The sequence below is a fragment of the Mizuhopecten yessoensis genome, unplaced genomic scaffold (genome assembly GCF_002113885.1).
Source record: "Mizuhopecten yessoensis strain PY_sf001 unplaced genomic scaffold, ASM211388v2 scaffold3375, whole genome shotgun sequence".
Classification (NCBI taxonomy): Eukaryota; Metazoa; Mollusca; class Bivalvia; order Pectinida; family Pectinidae; genus Mizuhopecten; species Mizuhopecten yessoensis.
The window spans coordinates 16,901-43,312 of record NW_018405013.1 but is presented as its reverse complement, the minus strand read 5'-3'; the positions used below and the strand labels follow the sequence as shown (position 1 = coordinate 43,312).

General features: G+C 38.3%; 1 protein-coding gene and 1 long non-coding RNA gene across 5 annotated transcripts in view; one reads left to right on the top strand and one right to left on the bottom strand.

Annotated features, from left to right (window-relative positions):
• The window catches only part of LOC110447429, a 96,573-nt gene that overhangs the window by 57,249 nt on the left and 12,912 nt on the right, over window positions 1-26,412 (top strand). For all 4 annotated transcript variants that reach the window (XM_021493118.1, XM_021493119.1, XM_021493120.1 and 1 more), the window contains 11 exons: window positions 2,155-3,170; window positions 6,998-7,098; window positions 8,713-8,829; window positions 9,667-9,817; window positions 10,629-10,829; window positions 11,757-11,873; window positions 21,989-22,084; window positions 22,531-22,660; window positions 23,427-23,575; window positions 25,219-25,242; window positions 25,442-25,510. In XM_021493118.1, coding sequence (XP_021348793.1) covers window positions 2,155-3,170; window positions 6,998-7,098; window positions 8,713-8,829; window positions 9,667-9,817; window positions 10,629-10,829; window positions 11,757-11,873; window positions 21,989-22,084; window positions 22,531-22,660; window positions 23,427-23,575; window positions 25,219-25,242; window positions 25,442-25,510 — 2,171 coding nt within the window. The remainder of the gene's footprint in view (window positions 1-2,154; window positions 3,171-6,997; window positions 7,099-8,712; window positions 8,830-9,666; window positions 9,818-10,628; window positions 10,830-11,756; window positions 11,874-21,988; window positions 22,085-22,530; window positions 22,661-23,426; window positions 23,576-25,218; window positions 25,243-25,441; window positions 25,511-26,412) is intronic.
• LOC110447430 lies at window positions 12,736-21,192 on the bottom strand. The gene is made up of 3 exons (XR_002462590.1): window positions 20,853-21,192; window positions 20,000-20,653; window positions 12,736-12,991 (listed from the first exon to the last, which is right to left on the bottom strand). It is a non-coding gene; the product is annotated as an uncharacterized LOC110447430 (long non-coding RNA).

Here is a 26,412-nt window from a genome sequence, read left to right as displayed (position 1 = left end):
CAGGTTTGAGTGTACAATATAACCCGACTCCCACTGCAAACATGTCTGTTGACCAGGTTTGAGTGTACAATATAACCCGACTCCCACTGCAAACATGTCTGTTGACCAGGTTTGAGTGTACAATATAACCCGACTCCCACTGCAAACATGTCTGTTGAGTAGGTTTGAATGTAAAATATAACCCGACTCCCACTACAAGCATGTCGGTTGGGTAGGTTTGACTGTACAATATAACCCGCCTCCCACTACAAACATGTCTGTTGTGTAGGTTTGACTGTACAATATAACCCGAATCCCACTACAAACATGTCTGTTGAGTAGGGTTGACTGTACAATATAACCCGACGCCCACTACAAACATGTCTGTTGAGGAGGTTTGACTGTACAATATAACCCGTCTCCCACTACAAACATGTCTCTGTAAACAGAACCTGTGTTAGCTATATAACCCGACTCCCACTACAAATATGTATGTTGACCCGGTTTGACTGTACAATATAACCCGAATCCCACTACAAACATGTCTGTTGACCAGTTTTGCCTGTACAATATAACCCGACTCCCACGACAAACATGTCTGTTGAGTAGGTTTAACTGTACAATATAACCCGACTCCCCCTACAAACATGTCTGTTGAGCAGGATTGACTGTACAATATAACCCGACGCCCACTACAAACATGTCTGTTGACCAGTTTTGCCTGTACAATATAACCCGACTCCCCCTACAAACATGTCTGTTGAGCAGGGTTGACTGTACAATATAACCCGACGCCCACTACAAACATGTCTGTTGACCAGTTTTGCCTGTACAATATAACCCGACTCCCACGACAAATATGTCTGTTGACCAGGTTTTACTGTACAATATAACCCGACTCCCACTACGAATATGTCTGTTGACCAGGTTTGACTGCACAATATAACCCGACTCCCACTACGAACATGTCTGTTGAGCAGGTTTGACTGCACAATATAACCCGACTCCCACTACAAGCATGTCTGTTGAGTAGGTTTGACTGTGCAATATAACCCGACTCCCACTACAAGCATGTCGGTTGGGTAGGTTTGACTGTACAATATAACCCGACTCCCACTACAAACATGTCTCTGTAAACAGAACCTGTGTTAGCTGTAAAACTTTCTATTGTGAACAGAAAGATATTTTTTTCAGATTTAAGACAGGTTTACTGGTCTGTTAGAAACGTTTTGACAGAATGTTCACATCAAATGTATTAAATATGTAATTCACACTTTGAACGATTACTATCCCCATGTACCTAATTACTTGGTGCCGACACTTGGGATGTCTCGTTTCCCTGGTATTTGGCACAGTAAGGTGTACAATCTAGGGCTGTCACAATATATCAGAAAACAGGTATACCGCAATACACGGTATATCGTATTGTACCCCAATCAAAGATGATATATTGCTGTATCACAATAATTTTTCATAAGCTTATTTTTATGTATTTGATTCTTCTTGGTAATTTAACTTTGCAAATTACTACAAATTCTAACAGATATGCCAATAAGAATGAAACAGGCTTTTAATAGTGGTGGGAATTAGTGTAAATTTTGTAATCGATGGTTGATTTGACAAAATCTTAAATCTATGTGATCCATATTATATATGATTTACTTTGATAACATTCTGAAAATAACTTATTATAAAATCGAGCACATCTTTCCTATGACAATATATTGGGATACGTATCGCAATATATTCATTCTGTATTGCAATATATCGTGATACACTCTTGGCATATTGTGACATGTACCCTAGTACGATCCAACACCAGATATTACCCTATACATAATACATGATGCAATATCATTGTTCTTTGTGAGCTGTAGTTATGTCAGTCTGTACATTTACCTGGTAACTAACTATATATATATGGTAGACGGATTCAGATCATTGTTAAGACAATCAGGTTTGATTCTCAGTGAATCATAGAATTTCTAAAGATGCTATCTTTACACCACAGAGTTGTTTTGAATTAATCCTGAAAACATTTGAAACCCAAAACATGAAAAAAAATGTTGTCCGTATGATAATGATTGGATAAAACAACTATTTTTGCATGTTTTTGTTATAAGAACCCGTTCACTTTTCTTTCCTATTTTAATTTTGCGTTTGTTGATATTTCAGGTTCGTCCCTGGACCTTGCGCCCTCGCTCCTCTCCATCTACGACAGTATTGCCCTAGCCAGTAAAACATCACAAGATGTTGGGGACAAATCACATGACCAAGCAACATCTCCTTCGACCAATCAAAATAAGCTATCAGATAGTCATTCCTCCAATCAGGTTGTTCCACCATTAATCAAATTGGACTGTGGTGATACAATATGTGATGTAAATGGTTCCCATGGTGACGTTGCCAGACATAACAATGATCTTAACGACAGCAAAAAACGCCCACTCAGTATTAGTTCTATGTCTTCTTCATCCTCGTCTTCACTTCCACGTCACACACGAAAACGACCCAACTTATGCGAGTTTGACCCAGTGGCGTTAGGACGTGGTGACATGGAAAAGCTTGATCAATTGATGTATATAGACGACGATGTACCAAATGGAGCGGCTGAGGACGATATGTTGGTGGATACAGACAGCGAAAGCTCAAAAAGATATGATAATTCTTCAGCTATTTTTCACTCATCTGCTAGCGTTAAGTCGTCAGCTAGCGTTCAATCATCAGTTAGTGCTCAGTCGTCGACTAGTGCTCTGTCGTCTGCTAGCACTGTGTCATCTGCTAGCGCTCAGTCTAATACTAGTCACTCTTCAGAAACCAATGATCACGAAAATCACAAAAGGGGTTTAGGGGCCAAAGAAAAAGAATCTGTAGGTTCAACTACAGGTCATACTGACAGTTTCCATAACAACCAAATCAAAGATAACACCAATGCTTCAAGTCCACTTCATGGAGTGCTGAATACTTCAAACAGCACAAGTGTGACATCTCCTGCCTCACCAGTGACTCCAGGAGTGGGTGCTTCCCCTGGGGTGGGGATAAGCCCTGGGGTCACTCCACGATCCTCTAACTCTTTTGTACGCCGAGACAGCACAAGTCCCTCTAAATATGTGACGTATGTCCAGAGGGTGGTGGCAGAGATTGTGGAGACAGAACGGATTTATGTTCGATACCTCAAGGAGATCATTTATGTAAGTTCTAATTCATTACGGCCATAAAAAAAAACTTTTCTTTGTTCCTGCTTTTGACTTTCAATAATTAAGAGTATAACAGAAAAAAACAATATGTTCTTTATTGTCAAAATCATACAAGACTGTTGAGGACAACGTTGTTGAAAAGTACCTGATAAAAGTTTCTAAAGAATCTCCCACTTTTTACTGTATCCGGAACAAATATGAGATTAAATTGTTTATGCAACAGCATTATTAATCCAAAGTTTACTGTTTATCACAAAGATAGCACATTCACAGCACATGTATTTTGTGTACTTTTGCAGTCCTTGAATACATCAAAATAAACATCCACAAAACATCAGAGTTATACAGTATCCTTAATTGTGTGTCATACTAGGTAAAACAATCTCCTTTAAGGTAGAGAGTCCTGAGGAGTTCTGTGTTGTACCTCCCGATGAAGAAGAGTTCCAGTTTATTCAGCATTTTATGACTGAGTTTTTCGCCCAAAACAAGAAATTATAACATTCATTTTACTTTCCATTTTTCTCAAAAAAATCTTCTCAACGATTTTCTCTCCTGATTATAAAACACATAACTTACCCATTGCATGGTTAGTTGGCACAGTGGATAACAGTACACTTGCCTAATTTCACCAAGGTGACTGGGGTTCAATTCCCCTATCGGATGTGGAAGGTATTGGGTCACCTGCCCGACCATGTGGGTTGTCTCCGGGTACTCCAGTTTCCTTCCACGTTTAAAGACCATCTGCCCATATCCATCAGGCCCAACAAGTGTGATTAATATAAGTTAAAATATTAGTGTCATAATTGTTGCAAAATTGAAAAAAAGGTTTATAATCATATTTATATTTACTTACCCATTGAACTTTGGGTCATGGTATATGTATGTATATGCTGCATTGCTAGGAATAATTTCAAAATATTATACTGGCAATGACGTAAAAACACCTGGAACCTTTGTCTTTGTATTAATATGGAAGAAAAATATTAATTTAACAGAAAATAACTTTCAAAGCCCGTTTTTATTAGAAAAGTGTTGGGAATCTTTGACCCTAAATAAACAGCATTATTTATTGTAACTTTTAATTGACTTGTAAATTTGAGATGAAAGATTTCCTTTAGTAGAAAAAACCAGTTTTACTTATACTTTCAGTGAAGTGCGCTTAAAAAAGCCATAAAAAACTGTCATTGGTTCAATCAGCTCTAACTCAATTCATTTTAAATTAAATCCGGATAAAATATCACACCTTTGATATTAGAAAAGTTTGAACAGATATACCTTAAGTGTACAGGTGAGTCAGATTGGGTTATATTGATGTGGTCGAGGTCTTTTATAAATCACAATCCTAAGTTCTCATTTGGGAAGGGTTTTGAAGTGTGTCAAGGGGCCCCTAACTTCATCTTCATGGAGTCTCACAAAGGTCAAAATCTTGTAGAGGTAGGCGGACCTATTGACTGGAAGAGGTGAGAAAAATGTGATATCCCGTAATTATGTTACATCTCATCTCCATAATCAGTCAATGACCACAGACGTTCCCGGGGTTTTATGTACTTGTGTATTCTATAAAGATTTACGGAGATACACATCACAAGCAGATACATTTCAATGGCAGATAATGATCTGTTTGGTATTTATGTATATAGACGCTGGGTATGTCACTTTGACACACGTACACATATACTGTTGTACATTTTGATGCAAGCACAATAAACAGAATTACCTGATTCCTATTTGAAACTCATTTACTTATGCAAATTTTACACTTACAGCATTGTACATACTGATGCAAGCACAATACACATACCTGATTCAGAGTTGGAACTCACTTACTGACACAAACCTATTACAATATTTTTTGTATACAATATTGTACATACACTTGCATGCACACTCGCTAACTTATAAATGGCACACAGACTTGGAATTACTCACACACACCTGTGTGAAGAGATATTGAAGATTTTTTGTTTTTATTGGTCCTATCCAGGAATTTGGAAATTTTCTTTACATAACATAGTAAAGGAGAATTTAAACATATGTTGATTACTAGCCAAAAGATGTCCTTGATTCTGATTTTTGCTGTGCAGAAATTATGTTGCTCAAAAATATAGCCACTGAGTATTTTAACAGTTGATATTAATACTACCTCATGTATCTCCTCTTTTTGTTTTATTCAATGTAACAGTTTGTCATATTAGCTATTCAGTATAAGTCTGCGATCATTTACAAACAATTTATCATATGTACCATCCTAAACACCTCTTTTTAAGTGATCAATTTTGGCTATCAGTCCCATATCTCCGATGTGGATGCCCAATAGTGTCCATCTATCTGTTTGTCCATCCGTCCACTTTTGTTTCAGGAGATGATCTCAGGATACAAAGGACCAATCTCTCTGAAATTTGACAATGTGATACACTGTGATATGCAGATGTACATCAGAGTCAAGGTCACTGTTACTTAAAGTACTTAAAGTAGACCATAGGGATGTAAGGTCTTGCTGACCTGTCAATGGTCTTGGTATTATACCTTCTGTAAAAATCTTGTAAATTGATAAATTTTCAGGAATATGTGAACATTTTCATTGTTACCTGCTGCTTTTAAAAAGATAAAGAAGGATTGTGGAAACCAGAATAACAACCCACCCAAAATAGTTACATCAGCCAAAATAAATATGCTCACGGTGATCATCATTTCTCTGATCACCAAAACGTTTGTCGGCTATTAGTGAAGGGTGTTTCTCTATTACACATGTTGAAGCACTATAGTTGATGTTGATAGTTTATTATGCCAAACGATAATGGACAAGATGGTTTGCTGCTGTTGAAATATAAACATGACACTTTTCGTAATAAAATAAAGGTAACATTTATGAGATGGTGATACATTGCATATTTTTCACCCCTTGCAAAAGCATTGCTGACATATCAGCCTCACTTTGGTGACAATTAACAGTGCTTCTTTGGGTGGAACATATGTAATATTGCCTTCTTCTGAGTACTATTTATATTATAATGTATGTGGTTTACAACAAATCACTGAAAAGGGATGTCATTATGCTGCTTTTTGTCAAAGGGCTGCTTTTTATACAGCAAGGGACATAACTCTGGAGAAACTTTATACATCTGATGAGTTATCAATTGCAGAAGTGATGAAAATCTGGAATTTTATACATTTCTAATACACATTTATCCATTTTTACCTTATAATTACCCCAGCTTGTAAAATTGACTACTCACAATATGCAAATATTTCATGAGTTAAAATTAATACACCTAGCTGTAATAGGAATGGAAAAATGCATAGCCAGAACTGGGTTCGAACCAAGACCTTCCAAACTCTAGACCGATGCTCTGCTAATATTGAGCTACCTAGTCACCAACGATCGACCCACCCAGGCCAGTTCTGCTGCATTTTTCCCTTCCTAGTCTTCGCCCCCAAAGACATCTTTATTTACGACCCAGATTTGGGTATTAATTCCCTTGCCAAACATACATCAAATGCTTGAAACAAGAGTTGGTCATAGGCACCCAATGTAATAGGAGGGGGAAAATGCACAGCCAGACTAGGGTTCAAACCTGTAACCTCCCAAACTTTAGATGGACACTCTACCAATAGTGCTACCTGCCGCCAACGATCGATCCAGTCCAACTCTCACTACACCCGAATGCACATTATGCTTTCAGTGGTAAATAATGAAATCAGAACCAAGCAAAGACGAACATTTACTTTGCTTAACAATTCGCCACATACACATACGTAATAATTTACCCTGGTATCTGTTCAGCTACAAGTGAAAAAACAATTCTTTTTCGTATTTTCAGGGGTACTTGGAATTTCTGAAGAATTCAACCCAGACAAAGGTGTCAGAAAAAGAGAGGAGCTGCCTGTTTGGGAACATTCTGGAGATTTACGAGTTCAGCAGGTAATAATGAGAGAGAAGCTGTGTCATCCTGGCCATACAGTCTGACAACAATACAAATATATATATATATATTACATTACAGTCTGACAACAACACAAATATTACATTACAGACCACTGTGTAAGGGCTTAAACTCTGAGAAAATTTCGTTTTTTTAAACACGACTTTCTAGATACATTGAATATATAAAACAAACTTCATGGCTACTGAATTGACCGAATTTACATAATGTTGGACAGAGATATCATCCAGTATTATGCTCAGTGAAATAGATATTTTCGTACATGGCACATGGTTGAAATACAGTTCGGTTGACCTTGACTGAAATTACAACAATTTCATGGGTATAGGTAGGCAGATAAAATATTTCATAATCTTAGCTCACATGGCACAAAGAATGTATATGAACTATTACAATACTGCAGTGTCTGTGGTCTGTCATCCATCTGTCCAGTGTCTGTCTGTCATCCTTCAACTTTTTCTTAAAAATCTTCTTCTTTTAATCAACAGGGCTAAGGGCCATGTTATTTAACTATTGCATGCAGGGGTGAAGGGCTGTCAAGTTTGTTCAATTGAATGACCTTGACACATCAGAGTATTTCAATAAACTCCTGTTCAGTTGTTTCAGGTGAATGATACATATGATATGATTCCTGTCATCCTGTTTAATCTACAAGAATATTGCTTGTAACCTTCAATAACCCTTTCAACACTGTAGACCACAATGGACTCATCTAGATCAGTATATGGGAAAGTTTATTAAAGTTACATAGGGGTGAAAGGGTTAATGTAACAGCAAAAATAAAATTAAAATCAAAAATATCTTTTCTTGAGAAAAAAGTTAAATGACTGGATCTACAATTAATTCATCAAAAGATTGTTGATAATTTTCGGGCTTTGACTCTGTGGTTATGGATCAGACACAACTGCATTAGCGGGTATTGTGTCCCATTTCGTGAATATGGCACCTGTGTAGAGAACAAAATAAGAAGTTAACACAATATGTTTGCTATTTCTCAAGTGTCATACTTGCAGTGTAACTGAATGAGCAGGCTTAGTCATGTTAGCTAATCAAAATATGCATGTGCCTTGTAAACTTTAATCTAAATTGTATATATTTGATATTTGAATTCCCTAAATTTATGCCGAGTGTGATCTTGTGACATTTTGTTTCAACTTTTGACCTTTTGAGGACTCTGAAACATTAGAGATACTATGGAGTTCATTTTTCAAATAAATTTTGAAGTACTTCAATAATTGCGATAGTGTTTTCCTTGTTGGTTATTTTTCTCGACCGAAGACTGCAACAGTTATAGATTTTACTGTTTTCTGAGTGCTGTGTCTGTACCAACAGCGTGTATTATCATTTGCCTGTGACATTTTGTTTTTCAAGTTGCATATTAAAATGTTATTTAGGGAACTCAAAGTCACCCAGGATGAATGCATGCTCGTTTGATAATCATCGTAAATTTGAAAAGTCCAAGTCTATAAAAAAAAAAAAAATCCAAAATGACAGTAAATGGTACAAGGCAATTTAACAAGTTTGTACATCTCCAGTAGAGATTTTGAAAAAAATCTATGTGTATGTGAATTTGTTCTGTGTTATATTTACAGGGGTTTTCTAGGGGAATTGGAACTTTGTGAGGATAACCCGCTGAAGGTCGCAGACTGCTTCGTCAGACACAATGAGGGATTTGCAATCTATGCACACTACTGCACAAACTATCCAAGGTATGCCCTGTACATGTCCTTCATAGTCTTACATTAGCACAGTTTGATTCCCACTGCAACAAAGCTCAGCAGTATCCTGGAATCTTTGTAAACTCTACATAATATGACTCATCTTCAAGTTGGTAACATGCAGAAAAAGATACATTGTCTTGTTGTTTTTAGATATTTTGGATAAATTGGTTGCTTAATTGAAATCTATTATCTTGCGATTGATCATGAACATACGGACATGAGAATTACTGTTCACTGCTATTTTCTGTAGTCTAGTGGTAGGACGCTGGGCTCGTGACCAAAGGGTTGGGGGTTCGAGTCACGGCACGGCACTGTGTTGTATCTTTGAGCAAAATAATTTACTCTGCATGTTCAAGTCTACTCAGCTATAAATGAGTATGTGGTTGGGCAGTGCTAGAATTGTTGAATGCTAACTGTGAGCGCCAAAATGGCAGCTCCGGCTGTATATATATATAATGCTCTCCAGGGAGTTGAGAAAGATATTGGCTGGTTGCAAAGTCCCTATAACCACGGATAATAATTTGTGAACCGCTTTGATTGAGAGAACCTACGAAGTAGGTTGTGATAAAGTGGTATATAAGAACCTCAAATTATTTTTATTATCATTACCAATATGAATGAAAGGACATCTTCTGAGTATAAGGGTTACACTTGTTTTTCTTTTACACATTTTTACCTCAGAGAATATTAAACAAAAGCATATTCTTTGGAAGTTGGATGGTGATGAAAGGACAATGTAACACAAATTGGACTTAGTGACTGCTGAAGTCTGTTAGTGTGAGCAGAAGTTTGTGAGAAATACTGACTGAATTATTTGGGTTATAGCGCGGTGGAGGTGCTGACCCGAGTCATGTTGGACCCTGAACTGTGTGAGCTGGTCAAGAAGCAGCAGCAGAGACTCGGCCACAATTTACCCCTCGGCTCCTACCTCCTGAAACCTGTCCAAAGAGTCCTAAAGTACCATCTTCTACTCCACGTTAGTATCACTTAATCCTTGAGGCCAACCAAAGTAAATCTCTTAAAGAAAAATATACAGGAAAACCTTTCAATGCAGGCAGAGAAAACTTCCATAAAACTTTACTGACAAACATTCCAGAAATTAGTCAGACACCCTAAAACTTATCTAACTATTGATAGAATTTCTTCCCACAAATCAGATTTACCTTTAAAACAAATATCTCAGATTCAGATGAAGGACAATGTCACTGATAATTAGACCTCCACCAGTACTAATGGAGGGGACGGTAAGTTCACCCTGTCACTTAGGGCTTATCACATATACTCTTGTTATCTACAGTTGCCAAACTCTGTATGTGAGCATCTTTTTGGATGACAGAGTGTCTTGTGTTAAAATCATGTCTCATGCCCACCCACTATACAGATATTCCGAATAAGATTCATTAGTTTGGTATGAATAATAAATATTTAGTTTGTTTTTAACACAAACAGGGCTTTCGAAAACATCTGTTTCCTTTGTCAAGCAAAGAGTGTAAATGACTGGTGTCTTGACACTAAATTGCTGAAGTCAACTCACTAAGCCACAAGTGCTCAGTCAGTAAAGTCAGCTGTAGTACCGATTATTCAGAGTTATGGCCCTTTGTTCATTTTTTATACCAAAGTTTGTCCGGTGTTTGAGGACTGTGGATTTCTCATACTAATGATTCACCTAGTTTCTTGTAAACTGTGTGAAGAGTGTTTTTTCTATGGATTTTGTTGAATGTATGTTCCCTTTGGAGACTGTTCAAAGTTATGTGCACTCCTAGAATACCCTTGGTTTCTATTTATAGAATATCCTGAAGAACTATGACAAGAAAGACCCGGGCCACAAGGTACTGACTACTGCTCTGGATCATATGACAGGCATGGCTCAACACATCAATGAGATGAAACGTAAACACGAACACGCTGTCCGAGTTCAGGAGATCCAATCTCAACTAGAGGAGTATGAAGGCGAAGACTTAACAAGGATCGGAGAACTTGTCCTGGAGGTACAGTCATACATTCCAGTGTTTAACACTTATTAAACATTCATACAAGATTAATGTTTCTTTGTGTTAGGTCTAAGTAGATTTGAAAGGGAATTAAATATGACCCAATGTAATTATGTTGCCTCGATCTGCATGGTGTTTGCAAAAGTCAATTTCGCATTTACAAAAATACATAAGGTATACCTGGAAATGTTTGCCCTACAACTGTAAAATATCAATTAGCCCAGTTTAAATTCCTATCTTTAATTTACAAGGAAATAATTCTTTTTAAAATTCTTCATGGCATTATATATAAGGGAGAAAAGGATAAAAATGTTCCACCCAGTAAAATCAGTAAACAAGTGCACAGACAGCAAGGTAAAGTGGGGGGGCTTATTACCAGTAAAATACAGTAAACTATAAACTAGTGTGAACATATCTTGGAGTACAATACAGTAGAACAGTGATAAAATGCCATTTATCATATTTTCCACCTCACATACCAACAACCTGTTTCAATGTTCCCTTTTCCCAATTCCTTCATACCTCTCCCATGGTGTATTGTAAAATAAACCCCTTTACAATGCCAAAATTTGACTTGATATGTGATGACAGTATAACAAATGACGTTTACTGTTTATGCAATCTAATCATTGATATACAGAATTTTAAGATCTGTGATTTGTGTGAATAACCTATGTCATTTGAAGCCGTTTGCTACATTTTTTTGTTTCATATAATTTCATATCAATATCCTCAATTTTGACATCCTAATTTTCCAAAGAATGTAAATAAGTTTCTCCTTTACTTTATGTATGTACCATTGCTGTCTGTAAAACATAACATTTCTGTGTTGGTATTGCATGACTACAATATGCAACATGTTGTGAATTTAAATAATTTCCTTCTGTTTTTCATATAATACAGTAAATGAAATTGTTTATACAGGGAAGTTTCCGCATGCATGGAGCCAAGACGTCTCGTCATGTGTTCCTGTTTGAGAAGGGGATTCTCATCGCCAAGAAGAGAGAAGACAGTATGCTCAGTAGTAAGGGCGTCATTTTGGTATGTAGTGCTTTTGAACTTCTGTTTTATAAAATAGGATCTTTGATATGTAATATTTTAGTATATTTAAATTTTGGATGTTTAATAATTAAAGTTATCAATCTTTAAACAATGGTTAATAGGGAGTAACTGGAATAGTTATTAACTAGTGAACATCTATATGTGCAATAAGTAAATGTGAACTATATATGTAAAATATATTTTAAAAGAATTCATCACCACAATTAGGATGCCTACTCTGTAGTCTAAGTCAAAGGGAGACAACTCTTGAACGATAGATTAAATGACCCTTTACATACATTTGTCAGTGTGTAGTTGTTGAATAGGTTTTATAGGGCAACATGTGGGTTTTTTGGAGCAGTGTGCAACACTGTTTCTCAAAGTAAAACCATGGGCTTGGTAGGACTGAGGATTCAACAGAACATTCAAAGTGTATGCTTCCAGAAAACCCAGGCAGTGACATTGATTTTATTATTATCTTCTAAACCCCACCAGCTGTAGTTACACATTTAACTGTTTTTGCCATCACTTCAGCATTTACGGTCTGTAGGATCCAAAAGTTTATCCGTGTTGTCTTTCAAAAAACTCTGCCAAATGTGCATGATGCCATCATTTTTTCTTGAGCAAAGTTATCGCGAAGAAATTGATGACAACTCCTAGGTGACATTTCAGCCAATCAGTAACTGTGCAACAACTTGTTAGCATTCAGCAACTCATCTTTAAGAAACAGTTTAAATCATTTTACTGTAGTGATGAATGGGAAGTAATTTGTAATGTCATAGTCGTCTTTTATCGTGGATATACGACAACTCCTGGGTTCTTTTCTCAGTTAATTTATTACGTAAGTAAAAACCATGTAACATGAAATACATCATATTACTACACATATAACATTTATACAATCACATAAGCTAAGACATATCAAACAACTACCTGGCCGTAGCCAGTTACATAAGTTACAATAGTGGAATACGTATTACAACTGTTACATTCAATCTATATATTATATAGAAATACAGCATAACTACAAATATATTAAAATACCCACCTCTTCAATGTGAAGAGGGTTTTCTCGGACAAAGTCCGCCGAGTCCTCAGTCTTACTCGTTCAATGTAAGCTATAAAAGGAAACAATATATATTAAAAACTTGCTTCTTCGAAATCACTTGTCTACTAAATTGACCACGCCCGATTTCTAAATTTACAAAGACTTTCAAAATATTAACTTTACTTTTAACAAAAATATTACGTTAATTAAATATATTATTGAATAGATACTATAATGAATTAAACTTATATTTATACACGAGTACTTACGTTATTTGCTTTTGGCTCTAGTGCCCGCTACCTCTTTTGATTCCTATGCTGGTTAGGTAAAGATATAGGTGTACAAAATGTTCGCTGTGCTCGCTCTGGCCGCTCTGTTCAAAGTGACCAGTGCACCAGGTAAATTACCCTACATTCAATACTAGGTATTCTATACATAGACAATACGTACTGGACAAACAGGTTTACAACACATTACATCACATCCGCTCAGTACCTTACTCGCATTTACGCGTGCTATTTCCGCGCGCGCGCGCTAAAAGTTTTGCCGCAATGCGTGACGTACAAAATTACACGGAAGGCTGGTTTCTGTTACATACGAACGCGTATAGCTAAATACCACAAATATATTAAAAGTAATAATGACAAATAATGACACTACTACATTCTCCCCTCCTTAGATGGAAGATGTCCTCATCTACATGATCAGGAAATAATGTAAATAAAACATGATAAAACAATATAACAAAAGTCCATGCAAAATATTTACACACAATTCCAATATAAAATCTGCAACTGAGGAAAAAAACAAAAAAATATATATTAACTCCCCAATTCATCAGGTATTCCCCCGCTTAAATGAAAGATGTCCTCATCTTCCATGGGGTTTCCATTTACACATACATACTACATATACAAATGCATATTAACAATCAAATAACGTTACGTAAAATGGCACACATACTCAACCAGTTTAAATATTTAACAATGCCTGTTGGGCTGATGCTGGCATATCTCCGAAGGATACTGTAGAAGTTATGTCCATCAGAAACATGGCTTTCATCTTCCATTCCGCTCCAGCAGGTTGTTGTGAACAAACAAACTCGCCTGATGTCATCCAATTAGGCGGTCGTTTGTTCCTTGTCGATCGTCGGGGTATTGGAATCTCCGGATCAGGCGAAGTAGTATTCCCCTGTACTGCAGCTGCAGGTTCATCCTCCGGTTCTGATTCCGATGTCTCCTCATCACTGAAGTCGATCTGAGGTCCAGGTACGGGTGTCATGTCCTTGCTCGGCTGCACCTTGTCCTGTGTGGGAGGCCGTTGAACGTACGTAGGAACGTTCATACCAACAAATTCCTCATCCGAGCTCTCGTTGCTGTCACTTACAGGCGGTGATACAACAGGCTCAGCCACAGACTTCCGATGATGCGGACCACTATCCATCCTCGACCTCCTAACACGAGGTACCGGCCGAGGTGGATGTGCAACTGGTACCGTATCTACTTCCACCGGTATAGTTCCAATTGGAAGTAGATGGTTTCTGTGAAGAGTTCTACTCTTTCCTTCACCACTCTCTCGAAGTATGGTGTATACCGGAATGTCAATGTTGGGTTGCCTCTGTACGATGTATCCGTCAGGCTCCCAGCGATCCGCTAGCTTGTGACGTCCCTCAAAGGCAAGTACCTTAACAAGAACGCGGCCACCCGGTTCCAAAACGGCTTCTCTTCTACGTAGATCGTAGCCTGCCTTCTGACGACTCTGCGATTCCAGAGCCTTCTTACTCGCTAAGCTGAATGAATGTGACATCCGGTTCCTCATGTTTTTGACATAATCCGGCATGCTAGTTGGGGTAATTTCCTCGTTTACTCCACACAATAGATCAACGGGCAATCGTGGCTGTCGTCCAAACATCAGCTGAAATGGCGAATAACCTGTTGTCTTATGCCGTGTACAGTTGTACGCCTATGTGAGCGAACCCACAAAGCGCTTCCAGTCTTTCTTTTGATGCGGTTCCAATGCGCCTAACATGTCGATCAGGGTTCTGTTGAAACGTTCGCACATTCCATTCCACGTCAAGCATATCCAATACCTCTGTTGATAGGCTCAAGCTTTCCACCAATGAACCTTTACAAAACGTTGCTCCTTTACAGACGGCTTGGACAGATTCTGATGATATGTTACATCCCGGAAGCCGTGACAAAGTGTCTGCGTCCGCGTTGTTCCGTCCTGGTCGTACTTAATGTCGAAGTTGTATGTCGCTAGAGCGGACAACCACCTATGCCCCGTCGCGTCAAGCTTTGCTTTCGACAAAACGTAGGTCAGCGGGTTGTTGTCCGTTAAAACGGTGAACGTCTGTCCATATAGATGGTCATGGAACTTTTCGGTAACTGCCCATTTTAACGCCAGGAATTCCAGTTTATGAGCCGGGTAATTCCTCTCCGACTTGCTCAATCCTCGACTGGCGTAGCAAATAGGTCGTAACTGTCCATCTTGCTCTTGATATAGAACGGCTCCTAGTCCTAAGGTACTTGCATCGGTGTGAAGCTCAAACGGCTGACTGTAGTTAGCATATCCAAGCACAGGAGGATTGCATAACGCTTCCTTCAGGCCGTTGAACGCTGTATCATGCTCCGATGCCCATGTCCACTTAACGCCATTTATCTTAGTCTTTGCCCTTCCTTTGTTCTTCTTTACTCTGGTCGGTGGTAACAGGTCAGTTAAAGGTCTCGCAATCTTTGAAAAATCCTTTACAAACTTCCTGTAGTAACCAGCAAAACCTAGGAATTGACGTAGTTCTTCAGGATTAGACGGTGTCGGCCAGTCTCGTACCTTCTCAATCTTCTTGGGATCTGCCTCAATGCCTTCCGGTGTGACGATGTGTCCAACATAGGCAACTCTGTTCATAAAGAACTGGCATTTCTTAGGCGCAAGCTTCAAACCGTTGTCTCTGAGTCTCTGAAAAACCTTTCCTAGTCGTTCCAGATGCTCCTCATACGTTCGCGAAAAGATGATTAAATCATCAAGATATATCAGGCAGATAGCTAAGTGTAGGTCTCCCATGCATCTCTCCATCAGGCGCTGAAATGTCGCAGGAGCGTTCGTAAGTCCAAAAGGCATCCTCGTGAACTCATAAAACCCCAGTGGGCCGACGGTAAATGCAGTTCGCTCCTTATGTTCTTCCTCTAGCTCAACCTGATGATAACCCGACTTTAAATCCAGCACAGTAAAGTAGTGTGATCCAGCTAAACGATCCAGGATGTCCTCTACTCGTGGTAACGCGTATGCATCCCGAAAGGTGCGTTGATTTAGCTGTCGGAAATCCACACACATCCTCAATGATCCATCTTTCTTCCTCACCAGAACAATGTTCGATGACCAGGGACTGTATGATGGTTTGATGACTCCCGCAGACAAAAGTTGCTGAAGATGAGTCTTCACTTCGTCATACATAGAAGGTGGTATCCTCCTATGGCGTTGTTTAAAAGCAACTGGATCCGTCAAATCGATTCGATGTTTCACGAGATTAGTACACCCGAGGTCAGTATCTCCGTGTGAAAATATATCCTCGTATCCCTTTATGAGTTTCGTTCCTAGCTGTAGTTCCTCCTCCGTAACAGCTGAATTGGTAAAGTCTATCTTATCCATAAATGACTTCGGTATTCCCACCTCTCCATCAACAGTAGGAAGTTCCTGGACAATCACTGGCTGTATCTCACATAAAATTGCCTTGGGAGGAATGATAAACGTATGTGTTGTCAGATTGGATAGTTGAACGTCCAATGGATGTGTACTGTCGCAGTCATATGAAAACACTGTAGGTGTAACATCAATATCTTTGGACAGCTTGGATCGTTCCGTGGGCTGCATGATAGCACAGGTAGTTGGATAGGCGCTCCGCTGGTCTACATATCCCTTCAGGGTGATAGTAGAGTTCGGTCTAAGGACGCAATCCATGTTTCCTGCATTCTTGACGAGGCCAATGCTGTTGCGATTTCTCACCAAATCCCGATCCCTCAATGTCATACAGCGAAATGCTAAAAACCATGGAGTATCCAATCCCTTCTGCAAGAACTTCGGTCCATTCCTGCTTCGACACCCTTCCAACAATACCGACAGAACGTTGGTTCCAAACAACACTGGTACCTTGGAGTTATAGTTGCTGTTGGGGACTACCAGCAAAAGACACCTCTGCTCATCTCTTCCAAATAGTCCTTCAAAACTGACTCCCGCTTCGATAAATCCGGAGTAAGGTAACTGTTGACCATCAGCACATTCTATAGAAAGAATTTCATCCAGTGGCTGCAGGTCCAAATGACTCAGATGACATTCATAAAAATGTTGGCTAACCGTAGACACGGTCGCACCTGTATCAAGTAACGCCCTGGTCCCCTTACCTTCTACGTTGACATCAACTTCATTAGCATTGCCAACCATTTGTGTTCCTGTCCTAGTAGCCTTAGTACTCTTGTTCGGACCTTGAATTCGGAAATCTATGAGTGGTCCGTCTTCATAGACTCCTTCCCTTTTACCGAACTGCGCGAGTGATCCATATTTACCCTGCATCGCGCTCTGATATGTCCCGGCTGTCTGCACCTCCAGCATATAATATCAGGTTTCCTGTCCCAAGACGCGTCATCCTGGTCAGTCTTCTCTTGCGACGGCTTAGAGTGGTAAACAGACCCTCCTCCGTAGTTGTTAGAGTTTCCTCTATTCCTGTTCCTGTGATCTCTGTTGTTCTTCCACGAGGTTGTCCCACCATCGGATATCTGCTTCTCTAACCTCTGAATAGCAGCAGACAATTGGTTGACCACAGACCTCAAATCCTCCTTCTCCTCCCCTTCAACAGCTGAGTTGACAGTAACAGTCGCCTTCGATGGTTTCTCGTTGTCTCTTGTCCTTTCTATAGATCTTACTGCTATGCATAGTTCTTCATAATCAGCAATGGAGTCATGCTTGTGGCCAGTAACATCTCTTAAGTCTTGCCTCAGACCAGACCAAAACTTGTTGTGCAACCGCTTATTGCGTTCCGCAGGTCCTATACCAGAATCGGCTCTAAGCAACAAGTCTTCCAGTCTACAAGCCCACTCAGTCACATTTTCCTTGGGTTGCTGATGTGCGGCATAGAAATTCTCCAACAGAGTCTCCTGGTCATCTACTATACCATACAGACTTCTAAGTTTGGCGATCAACTGTGCGGGTGTCGCATTAGCTCCTAACCGCATGGCTACTCTGGCTGCAGTTCCCTTCAGAGATCTTCGGATAGACTGCCCAATGACATCCTGTGACTTACCTGTGTCAATCAGACATTGCACTTCGTATTTCCATAAATCGAAAGTAGCCTCACCCTTTCCTTGATCTCCAGAAAATAACGGTAACTTGTAGAATCTCGTGTCCAGAGTGCCTGTGGTAGAACCAATACCCTGAGAAACAACATTTCCACTTACCCCTTGTCCAGCCATCGACGGATTAGCAGTGTCCAATCCTCCTGTTGAATTAAGGAAATCCATCATCTGACTCCTTAACTTAACTAAACTATCACCTTTAGGTCTAGCACCCATTTGAGAAAACAACTTAGACACATGCTCTACAGAGTCCGCTTCCTCTTGTGGAAGTATCGCTTCCGCCTGCGATAGTTTTTCTTCAGAATCGGCCATCGCGAAACCTGTATCACAATAAACACAACAAAACACAAATAAAATATTCAAGCAAACCAACAAAGTTCATCTATGTGTTCTCACCAAACACAGAACAAGTATTTTACTCTCGTTCTCATAGATATACACACTTATAAATCAAATAAAACCAGCCAACTCTGCCACATCTACCGTCAATGAATTAAATGACTTACCTGAAATAGAACTATGTAAATCCTAAGAAGAATGATATTCGGTCGCGTTCAGCCAAAATACACGCGAATAAGTCAACGAAAAAATCAATCCGATTAGCGATAAATAGCATCTAACGCACCATCATCCATTCAACATAAATACAGAAAGATCCACATAGCACGTGTAACAAAGAACAACATCAACTGCGACCAAGCATGTACCCACAAAATAACTATTCCACTTGAAAAAAAAATTACTTAAGTAATCCTACATGTTAACTTTCGAAACAGAAGAAAAAATGAAAACAAAAATCTAAGTAAATTTATCAATTATCAATGACAACAGAAATTTAACACTATAAGACAACTTAAGCCAAAATTAAGTAAAAAAAACCCCAGCCAATTTCAAAAGAAATAAATTCCAAAAAAAACACCACGAAGTCAAATTAATAACAAGTGACTCCTCTGAAGCAAAGTATATTTCCGACAACCACGTATAAATTAATTTAAAGACACGAGAACAAAAAAAAAAAATACACAATTTGTATTCACAAAAACATTTTGAAAAATCCAAGAAACGTCAATTTGTACTAAACAAAATCAAAAATGAAAGCTCAATATGAAAACAATCAAGATAATCAAAGTTGAAGAGAAGGGAAAAAAATAAATTCAATCAAAGCATTTCAATAAATCATGAGTGAAATCAAAATTCAATTCAAACTAGAAATATATTGAAGCGAACAAAAAAAATGAATAACTGAAAAATACAATTAAATAATTCAATTACTTTCTACTACAATAACTCAATACAAATATAAATGTTTGCTGATAACAGATATTAAATAATACTGGATTTTTTTCAAAAATGTCACCGGAAATTGACAGCGTACCGGAAGTACGAAAATACAGAAAGTTAAATTCGACCAGAAGTTAAAGTTATACCGGAAGTACCATGGTTTACCGGAAGTTCACAATATTTACCGGAAATACAAAGAAAATACCGGAAGTACAAAATAAAATACCGGAAGTTCACAATATTTACCGGAAATGCAAAGAAAAATACCGGAAGTACAAAAGATAATACCGAACGAAGTTATTAGACAAATATACACACACAAAAAAATATCAGAACAATTATGAAATGAATAAGATAAATCAAGTTTCACCATTAAGAGTTCATGTTTCACGAAAGAAAATACAAGATATATAGTAAAATGGGTGGAAAGTCAATGGTACACAATTGTCATTTACCGTGTACGGTCAGCACAGGTCCAGTTCTTCTCCGGGTCCAATAACATATAGAATCAACTGCGCACATTGCAGTCGCGTGATACACAAAACACTCGTTGATCAAGGTCGTCCGAAGGTCGTTCGAGCGTACGTGCGTGCCTCTCTGGTATACATCCTGCATTCACATACAGACGAAATCCATCCCGTCATCAGGTGGAATAGGTCACTCAGGTGAATTTTCCAGTCCGGTCTACATTTACGGTCGGTAGATATCCATCCCGTCAAGCGTGTCGGCGGGTACACTAGGCCATCAACGATACGTGGGCGCCAATGTAATAGTCGTCTTTTATCGTGGATATACGACAACTCCTGGGTTCTTTTCTCAGTTAATTTATTACGTAAGTAAAAACCCTGTAACATGAAATACATCATATTACTACACATATAACATTTATACAATCACATAAGCTAAGACATGTCAAACAACTACCTGGCCGTAGCCAGTTACATAAGTTACAATAATGGAATACGTATTACAACTGTTACATTCAATCTATATATTATATAGAAATACAGCATAATTACAAATATATTAAAATACCCACCTCTTCAATGTGAAGAGGGTTTTCTCGGACAAAGTCCGCCGAGTCCTCAGTCTTACTCGTTCAATGTAAGCTATAAAAGGAAACAATATATATTAAAAACTTGCTTCTTCGAAATCACTTGTCTACTAAATTGACCACGCCCGATTTCTAAATTTACAAAGACTTTCAAAATATTAACTTTACTTTTAACAAAAATATTACGTTAATTAAATATATTATTGAATAGATACTATAATGAATTAAACTTATATTTATACGCGAGTACTTACATTATTTGCTTTTGGCTCTAGTGCCCGCTACCTCTTTTAATTCCTATGCTGGCTAGGTAAAGATATAGGTGTACAAATGTTCGCTGTGCTCGCTCTGGCCGCTCTGTTCAAAGTGACCAGTGCACCAGGTAAATTACCCTACATTCAATACTAGGTATTCTATACATAGACAATACGTACTGGACAAACAGGTTTACAACACATTACATCACATCCGCTCAGTACCTTACTCGCATTTACGCGTGCTATTTCCGCGCGCGCGCTAAAAGTTTTGCCGCAATGCGTGACGTACAAAATTACACGGAAGGCTGGTTTCCGTTACATACGAACGCGTATAGCTAAATACCACAAATATATTAAAAGTAATAATGACAAATAATGACACTACTACAGTAATGGTATTGAAATGATGACCATTGGCCTTCTGGAACAATCATCACACTATTGCAATAGTTTTGATCCATTGTTTAAAATATGTTATGAAGTTTTTGGTCACAGGAATGTATTGAAATTGACTTTTACAGTATTAAGGGAACTTAATCCCATTTCTGTGCATATGTGACAGAACCATCCAAGGTAAGGAAGGAGGGTTGGAAACTTTGATCGTATTACATCACAATACTGACACAACAACGACCTGGCATCACAAAATCAGGAACATTCCCAAACTGTAACGCAGAAATTGGGACACATTTTAATGGTTTCCAAGGTATTTCTGGTGATTTTATTGAGAGGAAAGATTCTCTTTCATGCCTAGGGGTGTAGGATTGGGAAATTCTATCCTGAGGATTTTCAAATTGGTGAAACCTCTTAGGTGGAATATCTCTATCCTACAACTCTGGGCATGGAAGAGTGTGATAATGTGTAAGGCTACTGGCCTGTCATGGTTGTTATCAGTTGTTTGAATGACTTCTGATGCATTGCTAGTGAGGCTACCAATAACATCAGGCATGGGTAATTTGATGTATACTTGCTTGCTACCTCACCTGGCTCACAGACCCATAAAGCCTGTGTCTATATGTCGCCCATTGAGGTTAGCTCTCACCTGACCCCAATATATGATTGATTACCTACATCGTGACCTGAGTGTGTCCATAGAAACAATGGATGATATTTTTAATTTAATTTCCTTGCAGTGTTCCAACTTGATGCTGGTGGAGAGTCTACCAAAGGAGCCCCTGAGTTTCCAGATAATTCCTTTTGACAACCCCCGGGGCCAACATACACTGCAGGTCTGTACTGAGGAGAGCTCCAAGGATAAAATGTTCCCCTCATAAAGTTCTGTGTCTAACTTAAAGCTGACCAAATAAAACTCTACTATCCAGTTAAAAATAGGTTATTGGACAGTCTCTATTTTTGAAAATTTGAATTTTCTCTTTTCCATTTTTTAGAAACTGCAGAAAGATAAAAAAAAAACCTGGTGTTGTGCTGGGACATTTGATTGGACATCACTGTGACATGTCGCCTTTGTGTTGTGATGTCATTATCAATCTATTATCATTGATGAAGATATCATCATTTTTGAAGATATCACATTAAAAAAATACCCATTTATTGTACTGACATTATGCACTATGTTTCACCTGAAGATTTAGCTTTCCATCCAATCAGAACCAAGGGATTTGTACAATGATGTGATCAGTTATTTGCATGATGTTTTCGTCGTCTTTTTCAACAGGCGAGGAATCTAGACCAGAAACACAAGTGGTGTCAGGAAATCAAACGGCATATCATCGAGAGTTACAAAGACAAGATTCCGGAGAAAGCTAAAGGTCTTGTGATGCAGCTGGGCAAGAGCAGGGAGGAAGGTCAGTGTTACACATAGGTCAATGTCATTATTATTTAGGTCAAGGTCAGTGTTATAGTTCAATGCCTTTTGGGTCAAGGTCAGTGTAATATAGGTCAATGCTATTATTATTTAGGTCAAGGTCAGTGTTAAACATAGGTCAATGTCATTATTATTCAGGTCAAGGTCAGTGTTACACATAGGTCAATGTCATTTAGGTTAAGGTCAGTGAAATATATGTCAAGGTCATTGATATATATGTCAATGTCAGTGTTGTGTCAAGGTCAAAGTTGTAAAAGTCAAGGTTTTTGTTATGAGGGGAATGCTATTATATAAGCCAACCTCACCATTATGTAGATATATGACCATTGTTAGGTATATCCAAACTTTGTTATGCATGTTAGAGTCAATGTTGTGAAGATAAAAATGTTGTTTTACCATCAAGTTTGTTCAGGTGATCACACAAATAAATTCCAGTAGCTGTTCAATTGAAGCATTTTTCATAGTAACAGTGAAACTGAAAATATAAGTAAAGCCAAACAGTGTATGTGGCACAGTTGAAATGGCTCAAAATCAGTGACAGAAGTTTGTGTCTGCAAAATGTTATAAATACTACCATTATGCTGATTTTTTCACTAGAAATATTTGTTATTGTACATCAAGCACGATTTCTGTATTCTTGTTTATCATTTTTACAAAGTTATGTTATGTTTTTGACATCAACAGCATCTATCCAATTCTTGGTTCAATGAGTATTATATATATGATATATGTGTGATCTGTTACAGAGTCAGTGTCTCCAGCCGACCATGGTGCTAAGAAGACCCATCACCACAATGCTCCAGAGTACCTGGAGAGACGACACAGAATGAGGCGCAAATCAGGCACTATCATCTCAGAGCTTCTGAAACCACACTATAGGAAAGACAACAGAAGGGTAGGTATAGACAGGGGACAAGAAGGTCCAGAGAGAGTCAGACAAAGGTTGAGGGAAAAAAACACCCAAGAAGGATAGGTACAGACAGGGGACAAGAAGGTCAAGAGAAAGTCAGACAAAGGTTGAGGGTAAAAAAGACAACAGAAGAGTAGGTGAAGACAGGGGACAAGAAGGTCCGAAGAGACCCATACATAGGTTTAGGGTAAAAAAGACAACAGAAGGGTAGGTACAGACAGGGGACAAGAAGGTCCAAAGAGACCCATACATAGGTTTAGGGTAAAAAAGACAACAGAAGGGTAGGTACAGACAGGGGACAAGAAGGTCCAGAGAGACCCATACATAGGTTGAGGGTAAAAAAGACAACAGAAGGGTAGGTAAAGACAGGGGACAAGAAGGTCCAAAGAGACCCATACATAGGTTGAGGGTAAAAAAGACAACAGAAGGGTAGGTACAGACATGGGACAAGAAGGTCCAAAGAGACCCAGACATAGGTTGAGGGTAAAAAAGACAACAGAAGGGTAGGTACAGACAGGGGACAAGAAGGTCCAAAGAGACCCATACATAGGTTGAGGGTAAAAAAGACAACAGAAGGGTAGGTATAGACAGGGGACAAGAAGGTCTGGAGAAAGTCAGACAAAGGTTGAGGGTAAAAAAGACAACAGAAGGGTAGTTGTAGACTGGGGACAAGAAGGTCCAGAGAAAGTCGGACATAGGTTGAGGGTAAAAAAGACAACAGAATGGTAGGTGAAGACGGGGGACAAGAAGGCCCAGAGAAAGTCAGACAAAGGTTGAGGACGCAGAAGACCAGAGGTGGTTGGGTATAGAGTTGGGACAGAAAATATCAACACACTGTAGTTATAGGTATGGGACAGTGAAGTATTGGGAGGGAATAGAAAAGGGTGCTGTACAATTCATGTGTGATCTGACAATCCAATTCTGTGTATCCTGGTCATCCTTGATACTCCAGAGGTTATGCTAACCTATGCTCTCTGCACCCCTGAATTATATAATGACAAAACCTTACTGTTGGCCATGTTTTGGATGAGACGTTTTGGATGAGACCAGAAGGCTAGTTTGATCCTTTGGTGTACATCAAAAGTATCATGTGCTAGCATAAGGAAATAATTGACTGGCTTTGAAGTAGGATGTCTCTGTAATCTTCAAAGGGCAGGTGTCAGCCTGTCGATTTGTCAGGTTTATTTTTTACTGCATGCCTTCAATTTTGCTATGACATATTCCAGGGGTACAGAAAGTGTAGGTGAGCATAACCCCTGGAGTATCCAGGATGCGTTGTGGTTGTAAATTACAATATAAAGATATTATACAGAGGGCGATATGTTCAGGAATATTGAAGAGAGGTTGATATCATTCATTTGTTATTTCAACATCCCATATATCCTCACAAATTTTACTAATAGTCTTGAAATTTCTGTCAAAGATATAAGGGATAGATGGAAAAGACACCATTTTTAGGATGGATATTAAATGAAAGACACATCACTAAGATATTAAGACATCTCATTGGGAAGGTATCTTATTGATATCACATTGAAGATATATATATATGAGGCTGTTTTATTTACTAAAATCTGGGGAGAGTTTGTTATAAATATATTGATAACATCATCTTGTTTTACTTTCAGGCTGAGTCGGTGAGTCCAAGAGTGGTAAGTTTGATTCATGGTTTTTAAATTATATTCAATGACATTTAGAATAAATTTCATTAAAGTTAATGTTTTAAGTAAATAAGGTATAATGATAAATTTGGATGGGTTTAGACATTACAGGAGATTTTTTTGTCAATGCGTTAAATGTATTTAAATTGTATTGCATGCAAGCAATAATAAGGATCCATAACTTTTACAGTCCCCAAATGTCCAAAGGAAGTATTCGCTCCTTACTACATCTGAAATGAGCCTTACACCCAATGCAAAGGTAAGAAAATCTTAAAACCTTAAAAACAATTGGGGGGGGGGGGNNGGAAATAATATGCAGGACAATCAGATCATCTGGTAGCTTGTCAGAATAGTATGGCTGGGTGAGGTATCAATTGTGTGATATTTCAGTGAGATAGCACTTGAACCAATAAATCCCTAAAGTCACGTTTAAACCTTACCATATCAGAGACTGGGCAAGTCCAGTTGAAAAATGTAGGGATGAATGAGTTAAAATGGCAAATGAAAGACCACATCGTATGTGGACACTGTTGTCATATAACCATATAGTTGTTGAGAATCTAGGAACCCTATTAAAAAAAAAGAACTAAACTCTAAATTTCTTTGCTTTTATAATATTCAGTTTAGAGTATAATGCGTAACTAAATGTCAGACATTATTTGAAGCCAATGTTACTGATAAAACATACCAGGCTGGCAGTAAAATAAACCCATCCCAGAGGACAAAAATATGACTTTATTTATACCGTTTTGGTATAATTAGCTCCCCTCCCCTCTCCTCACAAATCAAACTATACCTTATTACCTTCCTCCAGTTTACATTTTGTAACCTTCATTAATGCCCCATTTTGCACCATTTATGCATAGGTTTTTTAGAGCAACATGTTCTTTTTTTCAAGACAAAGCCAACACAACAGCAGTTGTGATAATATAATGCACAAAAATACCAGTTACCAACAAATCTGCTTTCTCTTTTTATTCGAAGACTGGGACAGTTTATTCAGAGAGCATGCTAAACCCCTTCTGGTTAGGTTATTGTCATGCCTTGTTATATGTACATTATAAACATGTTGATGGTGACAAGTGAGTCACTATATGTATGCTGTATACAGCGTGTACTTTATAAACATGTTGATGGTGACAAGTGAGTCACTATATGTAT